This window comes from Stomoxys calcitrans, chromosome 2 (assembly GCF_963082655.1).
Source record: "Stomoxys calcitrans chromosome 2, idStoCalc2.1, whole genome shotgun sequence".
Taxonomy (NCBI): domain Eukaryota; kingdom Metazoa; phylum Arthropoda; class Insecta; order Diptera; family Muscidae; genus Stomoxys; species Stomoxys calcitrans.
In genome coordinates, this window is record NC_081553.1 from 67,878,705 (window position 1) to 67,889,761 (window position 11,057).

Genomic DNA, 11,057 nt, shown 5'->3' on the forward strand with positions numbered 1-11,057 from the left:
CTTCTTGCGCCTCTAGACGGCTCAATTATTAGCCGATCTCCCAATTATACTTCTCGGGCCTCTAGAGGGCGCAATTATAAGCCGATTTCCCGATTATACTTCTTGAGCCTCTAGAGGGCGCAATTATTAGCTGATTTGGCTAAAATTCTGCAACAATGACTACCACATTAATCTTCAACAAGCGAACCAAGTATGGCCTCAATCGATTTATAACTTGGTATAGCTCCAATAACATAGCAATTCTTATCCGTTATCCTTTGTTTGTGTATAAAAAGATATCGGCCAACGAACTTGACAAATGCGATCCATGGTGGAGAGTAATACAAGATTCTTGAGGCAGATGTGTTGCAAACGGAATGAATAAATGAATTAAATCCCTTATCCTATTGGAGGTATAACAAGTTTTAAAATATTTTCCATTGAAAAGATCATAATAATGTTTTCAATTTCATAGAAAGAGAAATTTTAAAAATTTCTTGGTATATGAGTGATATATTACTAGGCCATATATATACTTATTGAAAAAATACAATCACTATTTATCCACTCCTTGCGACACACATGTTACGAATTACCTTGACCCATAGCCTTTTATGATGTCATTTTAAAATGATTAACCTTTTCAACAACATATTGCAATTCTATCGAAGTGGACATAGTGGCTCCGAAGAAACTATTTAATCAAATACATTGAATGCTTTGACTCTGATTCAATCCCATCAATTTAGATATTTCTATGGAAAAGTTCTAACTATATCAAAAATTTATTTTTTTTTCTATTTACAGCGCGTGGCAAGAAGAAAGAAAAGAAGAAGTATTTGATGCCCTTGTTATTGCTTTTCAAACTGAAAATGGCCGCCCTATTGCCCTTGGCCATTGGTTTCTTGGCCTTATTATCCTTCAAGGCTTTGGTCATTGGTAAGATTGCCCTCATCTTATCCTCCATCATTGGTTTGAAGAAACTCTTGGAGAAGAAGGATAACTACGAAGTGGTGGCACATCCTCACTATGATGAGCATAGTTATGGACGTGCGTTACGTGATGCTCAAAATCTCGCCTATAATGCCTACAAGAAATAAGTTAAGGGGGTCTGGGGATAAATAGCAACAATACATAGCATAATGGCATCCAGAAAAGTTAATGTCGAAGAAAACTTGGAAAAAAAAGAACAAACGAACGAAGACAAAGACATCCATGGAAAATATCTCTATTGGTATTTTCTTAAGTATTTTTGATTTATTTATTTATTTTTTGTTTTCTTTTTTATTATGACACATAAGAGCCTCTGGGAGTGCAATACATCCTGATTTATTTAATTTATTTATTTAAAGAGTTTTTTGTATTTATTTTTAATTTATTAAATTATTTATTTCAAATGTTATGTTAAAGAAAATTATAGGAAATCAAGCCATGTTTTATTTCTCGGAACAGAAATTCCCTAACAAAAAGGGAAACTGTTTTTAGAGGAATTCATCAATTGTTATGAAGACAAAAGAAGAGCAAGAAAGAAAACCTCTACCTATTTATTGCTTGTTGTATGGTATCATCATCAATAGTTTTTAAGTTTCTACCAAAAACAAATGAACTACAATTCAAAGACAATAGTTTAATAGCATTATTTATGTCAGACACACAAAACACACAAACAATTAATTTTTTATCTATTTTAACTATCTATGACTATGTTCACTCACAGAATACCTCTTTTATCCTCTGGAATAAATGCTGCTCACTAGCTATCTAGTTCATACTTTTTCTTATTACAAATAGTTTATATCTTAATGCTTAAAACTTGTGGCCAATTCTTCTCTCTATGAAAAAGCTCTATGTAAAATATAATAAACTCTTGAATTGATTTCAAATGAATTAAACCAAACTAAACGAAAACTATCACTATCAATATGTCTATGTTTCTTTTCTTCTTCTCTGTCATGTTGTATTAAACCAAAGGAATAGGGCAATAGAAAACATAAACTACCAAATATCTTCCTTTATTAGTTTGCCAACCTTAGTTCTGTACAAATGGTAACTACATACGTTGGTGATAGGAATGCTATTAAGAAATTCAACACATTACAATGTACCGAGTTGAACTTATTTCTATACATCTATGGTATTTATACAGTACTAACTATTTATCAGATATTGGGGGTTTAATGTTTCGACCGTCTATTGAAATGCTAGCTTACTTAACTAACACTAACCAAACCTTCATATTTCAAGTATCCTTCATTCTTCTTTTTTCTTCTTTCTTACTTTCCTCTTTCATCTTTGACTCTGTTCCTTAGTTTTAGCTTCCTTTTAACATCTGACAATAGCTGCAATTATTAATTTTTAAACACAAATGAAAATAGTGAATTTCTGCATTTAATTTCTTAAACATATACTTCTTAGGTTTGCATAATTTGTTTTGTTCATTAAATTTTTAAGAAGATAAAGGCAAATAAAATTCTACAAAGAATGTTAAATCAATGTGTTTTATTTTCCGACAACACACCGACAAATAATTCATTAACCATAAACGAAATTTTCGATAAACAAATTTGTTTTGTGAAATTCGTAATGACTTCGTTGAAGATAAAATTGCAATATCCTTAATGAAAAATTCGTGCTAGAATGTTTCACCAAATCAAAGTTTGACTACCCACAAAATGTCAAGTGATAAATATGTTGTTGGGAATTTCAACTGGCTTTAAAACTCATAAGTAAAATCTATCTTCTTATAAAAAACAATTAAACGCGTACTAAGTTCGGTCGGACCGAATCTTATATACCCTCCACCATGGATCGCATTTGTCGAGTTCTTTTCCCGGCATCTCTTCTTATGCAAAAAAATGACAAATGAAAAGAATTGCTATGTTGCAAATTGCAAATTTTGCCCATGAACATTCCACCAAGGAACATGGGCAAACATCTCACATATCAATGAGTGCAGTCCGATTCAAGTTTAAGCTCAATGATAAGGGGCCTCCTTTTTATAGCCGAGTCCGAACGGCGTGCCGCAGTGCGACACCTCTTTGAAGAGAAGTTTTACATGGCATAGTACCTCACAAATGTTGCCAGCATTAGGAGGGGAAAACCACCGCTGAAAATTTGTTCTGATGGTCTTGCCAGGATTCGAACCCAGGCGTTCAGCGTCAAAGGCGGACATGCTAACCTCTGCGCTACGGTGCCCTCCGATGTTATTGGAACAATATCATGTTATGGTTCATATCGGACCATAATTGAACTGAACATTGGAGACCATAGTAAAAGTCATTGTGTAAAATTTCAGCCAAATCAACTAAGAATTACGCACTTTAGGGGCTAAAGAAGGAAACTAGGGAGATCGGTTTATAGGGAAGCAGCATTAGGATGTAAACCGATTCATTTCATTTTCGACACGTATGTTGAAGGTCATGAGAGAAGCCGTTGTACAAAAGTTCAGCTAAATCGGATAATAATTGCGCCCTCTAGAAGCTCAAGAAGTCAAGTTCCCAGATCGGTTTATATGGTAGCTATATCAGGTTATGAACCGATTTGAACTTTATTTGGCACAGTTGTTGAAAGTCATAATAAAATACTGCAAAATTTCATTCAAATCAGATAAGAATTGCGCCTTCTAGTGACTCAAGAAGTCAAGATTCAAGATCGGTTTATATGGCAGCTATTTAAGGTTATTGGCCGATTTGAACCATACATGATACAGTTGTTGGATATCATAACAAAACACGTCGTGCGACATTTCATTTCAATGGGATAAGAATTGCATCCTCTAGAGACTCAAGAAGTCAAGACCCAAGATCGGTTAATATGGCAGCTATATCAGGTTATGGACCGATTTGAACTATTCTTAGCACAGTTGTTGAAAGTCATAACAAAACACGTCATGTAATATTTCAGCCAAATCGAATAGGAATTGCTCCCTATAGAGGCTCAAGAATTCAAAACCTTAGATCGGTTTATATGGCAGCAATATCAGGTTATGCACCGATTTGAACCATACTCAGCACAGTTTTTGGAAGTTATAATGAAACACCTCAAGCTTAATTTCAGCCAAATCGGATAAGAATTGTGCCCTCCAGCGGCTCAAGAAGTCAAGGTCCAAGATCGGTTTATATGGCAGCTATATCAAAATGTGGACCGATATAGTCCATTTAAAATCCCAACCGACCTACATAAGAAGTAAAATTGCATATTTTGCCCATAAACATTCCACTAACATAACAATGAGTGCAGTCCGATTCAAGTTTAAGCTCTATGATAAGAGGCCTCCTTTCTATAGCCGAGTCCGAACGGCGTGCCACAGTGCGATACCTCTTTGGAGAGAAGCTTTACATGTCATAGTACCTCTCAAATGTTGCCAGCATTAGGAGGGGAAAACCACCGCCGAAAATTTTTTCTGATGGTCTCGCCAGGTTTCGAACCCAGGCGTTCAGCGTCACAGGCGTACATGCTAACCTCTGCGCTACGGTGGCCTCCATACACCAATAAGAAGTATTGGGTTGCCCAAAAAGTAATTGCGGATTTTTTAAAGAAAGTAAATGCATTTTTAATAAAACTTAGAATGAACTTTAATCAAATATACTTTTTTTACACTTTTTTTTCTAAAGCAAGCTAAAAGTAACAGCTGATAATTGACAGAAGAAAGAATGCAATTACAGAGTCACAAGCTGTGAAAAAATTTGTCAACGCCGACTATATGAAAAATCCGCAATTACTTTTTGGGCAACCCAATATTTGCGCAAAATTTCAAGCGGCTAGCTTTACTCCTTCGAAAGTTAGCGTGCTTTCGACAGACAGACGGACGGATATGGCTAGTTCGACATAAAATGTCATGACGATAAAGAATACATGTACTTTATGGGGTCTTAGACGAATATTTCGAGGAGTTACATACAGAATGACGAAATAAGTATTGTTTAGATTTCTAAACATGGGATATTAGTTGATGTGTGTCATGGAAATGTTTTAGCCTTGAGAACGAATAGATAAGATACTTTCCATTTTTTGTTTATTTTAAAGGATAGTTTTAAGGGCCGGCATAAATGTGATAAGAGTTTATATTTTTACCTAGCCAACGCATCGCACAGGGATAAGTGGAAGATAGTTTTTAATGTGCGTAGATAAGGAAATAGTTAGGGATTATCAGAAAACACAGCGGTCTGAATGGCAAGCATATGGCTTGCAGCTGGACAAATTTATTTAGTATCTGCATAGGATGTTTATCGTCTTTGTTTATGATCTTATTTTCCCAAAGTGATTATTTTTAGATTTGCCTGCCTTTCTTAGGATATTTAGTTTGTAGTTAGTTTTAAGTTTATATATAAGGATGAGATTTTGAAGAAATAAATGAGTATCAAAAAAGTACTCCGGGATTAAACTCGTTTTATTCATTTGGTCCTTCGAACCTTCGGTACGGTTAAGTGTGTTTAAAGTAAAAGTTGGTGATTCTTGCAAAGTAGTAAAGAATAAACAAAGATTTAATACACGTATCGAATCAGTGTAAGTGATTTAAAATTGAAAGAAAAATGTTCACAAGGAGTCAATCGGATTCTCTGTTGGAGAAATTGAAAAACCTTGAACATTTGTTGGCAGTAAAAGCAGTTGACCTCGATGTGGAGGAAATGTTACTGCCAGTTGTCAAGAAAAATAGAAAGTGGCTGCAGGAAATCATTGTAGGCTACAACAAGTTAAACAAGGATATCGGAAAGTCGTCCAGTGGGCATGAAGAAGAGGTCCAGGAGCTGCAAAGACGAGTAGAAGAAGCAATTAGCAAAATGGATAAAATTGTGCAAGGGTTTGAGCAGCAAGAAAAAGGAGCCTCAGCCAAAGTGGCAGCTAATCAGGACGCAGAGATAACGCAAGGCAGTGCGGAGAAAAAATTAATGGTAACGCAAGGTGCAGCTGCATTGGCACCTAGCGAACAAACGGCAAATGAGAGTAACACCCAGCCGAGAGATCAGGCAATTAGCAGAGAGCAAGAAAAGCCTGTGTCGAAGCTAAGAAGAAAATTTGAATTGAAGTATAGAACTATTACAAGAAAGCTGGAAGTAATAGAAAGCAGATTGCCAACTGCGAATAAAAGTTATTTAAATATGCAATGGCTGGCGTTGCAATCAGAGTATGGACAACTGGAATCAATAGTGGAAATAATTATTGATGATGATGACGAAGATGATTTAGACATGATTGAAGCTTGGGACTGTATCAGGGAAAGATACGTGGATGTCTGTGTGGAAATTGAAGAACGTGTGGAAACAATGCAAAATACAGGATCAACAAGTTTAATTAGATTGGAAGAGTTAAAAGTGCCCATATTCAGTGGGTATATCAACGATTGGAATTCCTTCAAAGAAATATTTACAAAGTTAGTAGAGGAGGACAGAAGGCTATCGGAAGTCGAAAAATTTTATCGACTTAAAAGTGTGGTGAAAGGTGATGCTGCTCGCTTAATACAACATCTTCAAGTGACAGGGGAGAACTACAGTGCGGCATGGAAGATACTGGAGCAGAGATACGATAACCGGCGGCTGTTATTCTGCACATTGTTTGACAAGATCATCGACCACGGCATAATAAATATTCAGTATAGCAACAGTATAAAGCAGCTATTGGATACGGCTACGGAATCATTACATGCATTGAAAGCTATGGGAATGAAGGTAGACGAGGCAGATCCATTCATTGCTCGGATCCTTATTAGAAAGCTAGATAAGGAAGGATTGCTGAAATATGAGCAATGGGTCCAGAAATCAAAAGAAGTCCAAAGGCTAGAGGATGTCCTGTCTTTTCTGGAGCAGCAATACTTGGCTTTGGAAGCGGTATACAGCAAAAAAGGAAACACGCATCAAAGAGCAAAAACAACACAGTCATACCAAACAACTCAACGATCGTGCGCATTTTGTCAAGCATCAGGACATGGGTTAAAAGAGTGCTACAAATTTTTGAAACTGCAACCAGCTGAAAAAGGTGCGTGGGCACAAAAAATGAAAATGTGCAAAATTTGTTTGAGTCACCCGTCGGAAAAGAAATGCTTCAAATTTAACACCAGGTGCGACAAGTGCGGCGGAAAACATATTACTATGCTTCACGTCGAAGGAAACAAAACGCAGGAAACTCAGAGATCAAACTCCAAAGCTCAATTAACTATGGAAGGCAATGCTGTCACTCTGTTGGCAACAGCACAAATACGAGTAAAGGCTGCAAGTGGTGAGCAAATTTTAATGAGAGCCTTAATCGATCAAGGTTCTCAACGCACTTCAATATCGGAAGAGGCAGCCCAAATACTGAGGTTACCCAGAAAGAAGTTAGTTACAGATTTAGTGGGTCTGGGTAACACGACAGTCGGCAGATCAAAAGCCATCATGCAAATTGAAATCAAACCACGGTTTGAGAGCGATGCGGTTCATGTTATAAATGCTATGGTGTTGTCAACATTATCTTCAGCGCAACCTGATAGAAATTTGAACGTCAGTGTGGAGAGCTGGCGAAATTACTGTTTGGCTGATCCGCTGTTCTATAAGTCCGATAGAATTGACTTATTAATTGGTGCAGATTTATATCATGAAATCATTCAAGAAGGGGTAGTCAAAATTGGCTCTTTGTCTGGACAAGAGACGTCACTTGGTCTCATAATCTGTGGTTGCGTTTGCGGACATGAATCTGGAAATGCCGTGATGACGGTTACGAAAGAGCTGGAAAGATTTTGGGAGATGGAGGAAGTATGTGAAGATGACGACGTCAAGGAAGATCGATGCGAGCAGCTCTTTACAACAACAACAACAATAAATGAGGATAAGAGATTGGTGGTGAGATTGCCGTTTAAGGAGGATATCGAGTTGGGCGCATCAAGGAAAATGGCGTTAGCACGTTTTTTAAATCTTGAAAAAAGATTGGAAAAGGATGAAAAGTTACAGAAACAATATTGTGCTTTTATGAAGGAGTATTTGGAGATGGGGCATATGAAAAAGGTCTCAAGAAGAAATAGTGGAAAGTACTATTTACCACATCAAGCGGTGATAAGAGAAAGCCATCTTACAACAAAAGTTCGGGTGGTATTTGATGCTTCAGCCAAGACATCGAATGGTAAAAGCTTAAACGACGTACTTGAAATTGGTCCAAAACTACAACAAGATATATTTCAAATTCTATTGAAATGGCGATTATGGAGATTTGTCTTGGTAGCGGATGTGGAGAAAATGTATCGACAAGTGTTAGTAGCAGATAAAGATCAGTCATACCAATGCATATTGTGGCGCGAGAATAAACATATGCCAATTGAGGAGTTTGCGCTAACGACTGTTACCTACGGAACAGCATGTGCTCCATTTCTGGCAAAACGAGCTCTAATTGAAATTGGAAAAGAGTGCAGCGAACGGAATCCAAAGATTCAAGCCATCATAGAAAATGATTTTTACATGGATGATTTGATGACAGGTGCTGATTCAGTACAGGAATGCATTGGAATTCATCATGACATCAGCCAACAATTGGATAAGTTTGGTTTCAAGCTGCGTAAATGGATGTCTAATGAAAATGACATATTGGAGGCAATACCAAATGTTGGCGAAAATCAAGTCATTAGGATTGAGGAAGGCGAAACAATGAAAACGTTGGGTGTTCAATGGGATCCCCATACAGATAATTTTGCTTTCTATTTTCAGATCATTGAAGATAACAAGTTGACTAAGCGGAAGGCGCTTTCCACACTGGCCAAGATATATGATCCTTTGGGTTGGCTGGCTCCTGTAACCATTCTAGCCAAGCTATTCATTCAGCGACTATGGGTAATGGATATGGCATGGGACGACCAGTTAAGCTCTGAGATGATAAAGGAATGGGATGTCATCATGAGGAAATTGCCCGACTTAGCAGAAATCCGAATACCGCGTTGGTTGTCTACCTCATCACTAATGGAAATAGAACTGCATGGTTTTGCTGATGCTTCGGAAAAGGCGTACGCAGCTGTCATATACATCCGGGCCGCAAACAAAGTTACGTTGGTAGCAGCAAAATCTAAGGTAAACCCAGTAAAAAATAGGAAAACACTGCCAAAACTTGAATTGTGTGCAGCGCATCTGTTGGCTAAATTGATGCTTAATGTGGAAAAGTTAATAGTCCAAAAACAACAGAAATATTTATGGAGCGATTCAACTATTGCTCTAGCATGGATCGCAAAGGCTGAAAATATTAAAGACAAATTTGTTCGGGTTAGAGTAGAGGAAATTAAGAAGTCTGTTCCTGGTGCCGTATGGGGTCATGTGCGATCCAAGGAGAATCCAGCGGATGCTGCATCAAGAGGGATGAAGCCAGAGCTGCTAAAAGGAGATGAGTTATGGTGGAGTGGTCCACATTGGCTGCTGGAGAAAAACAATTGGCCCATATCGACGGTTCAACCCTTTGTTGGAGTTCTAAAGGAAAATAAACAGGAAGACGATGTCATCATGCAGTTAATTACGAGGATTTCTAGCTACAAAAAACTCATAAGAATTATAGCATATGTGCGAAGATTTATTGAACGTGCTCAGCGTAAACCAGGAAAAAATGAATTAACTGCGGAAGAAATAAACGAGGCAGAGCAATTAATAATTACGAGCGTGCAGGCAAACCAATTTTCGTTAGAGATTTCGTGTCTAAGGAATGGCAGCGAAGTACCGACGAGAAGCAAGATATGTGGACTAACACCGTTCATTGATGCAGCTGGAGTGTTGAGAGTTGGAGGCAGGCTGGAGAATTCTGGTTTAAGCTTCAACAGAAAGCATCCAATTCTATTGGGGAAAGGTTGTCTGGTGGATCGAATAATTGATGGCATCCATACAGAAACGCTACATGGAGGTGCGAAACTCATGGAAAATGAACTACGCAGCAGATATTGGGTGATTGGTGCCAAAAATGCCATCAAGAGAGCAGTTCGGTCATGCGTCAAATGTTTGCGTTATAGGCGAGAAACTGCGGCTCAATTAATGGGTAACCTACCAGAAAGCAGAGTTTGTGTGTCTCATCCATTTGATCACACAGGAATTGATTATGCAGGTCCTATTCAAATGAAGGTGTCTAAAGGAAGAGGACAGCGAGCTTACAAAGGATACATAGCTGTATTTGTTTGTATGGCAACCAAAGCATTACATTTGGAGGCAGTCAGCGATCTAACAACAGAAGCGTTTTTGGCTGCGCTACGGCGATTCTTCAGTAGAAGAGGAAAAAGTAGCCATATATATTCGGACAATGGCACTAATTTCGTGGGAGCGGCAAGACATCTGGATAAAGAGTTCGTCAAAGCGGTGCAGCAAAATTCAGACGTGGCTCATATATTAGCATCTGAGCGAATACAGTGGCACTTTATTCCGCCCGGAGCTCCTCACTTCGGAGGATTGTGGGAGGCTGCCGTGAAGTCTGTGAAGCACCATTTGAGACGGGTTGTTGGTGAAACGAAATTAACGTATGAGGAAATGGCAACGTTTTTGTCGCAGATAGAAGCTGTTCTCAACTCTCGTCCCTTGTGTCCACTCAGTGAGGATAACTGCGAGATTTTAACGCCAGGACATTTTGTAGTCGGAAGACCATTGCTAAGTATTCCAGAAAGAGGCGTGGAGAATAAACTGGGATCTTTAGACAGGTGGAAAATAATTCAAAGAATGCGGGATGATTTCTGGAAACAGTGGCGCAATGACTATCTGAGTAGTCTTCAGCAGAGAGTAAAATGGAAAACTCCAGTACCAAATATCAAGGTTGGACAGATGGTGATAGTGAAGGATGAAAATACTGCTCCTGGAAGGTGGCCTTTGGGAAGTATTGCGGAAGTACATAAAGGCAAAGATGGAAAGGTTCGAGTCGCTACAGTAAAGGTCGCTAAACAAAAGGGGTTGTTAAAACGGCCCATACACAAGTTATGCCCGCTGGAGATATTAGCTAATGGTGGTGAAAAGGAAGCCGACATTGAAGTGTCGCAGACATATATTTGCAAATTACCTCAAAGAAGAAAAATAAACGTAGCAATGATGTTATGGATGATCATGGCAATGATGGCAAGTGTTCAATCGATGTCAACCTCAATTACCGGCGGTGCGATAAAAGAA

General features: G+C 38.2%; 1 protein-coding gene across 1 annotated transcript in view; it reads left to right on the forward strand.

The window, feature by feature from the left end:
* The window catches only part of LOC106082251 (uncharacterized), a 35,074-nt gene extending 33,447 nt beyond the window's left edge, over positions 1-1,627 (forward strand). The window contains exon 3 of the mRNA XM_013244642.2: positions 787-1,627. Within this exon, the coding sequence (XP_013100096.1) occupies positions 787-1,079 (293 nt within the window). The 3' untranslated portion in view covers positions 1,080-1,627. The remainder of the gene's footprint in view (positions 1-786) is intronic.
* The last annotated feature ends 9,430 nt before the right edge of the window (positions 1,628-11,057 follow it).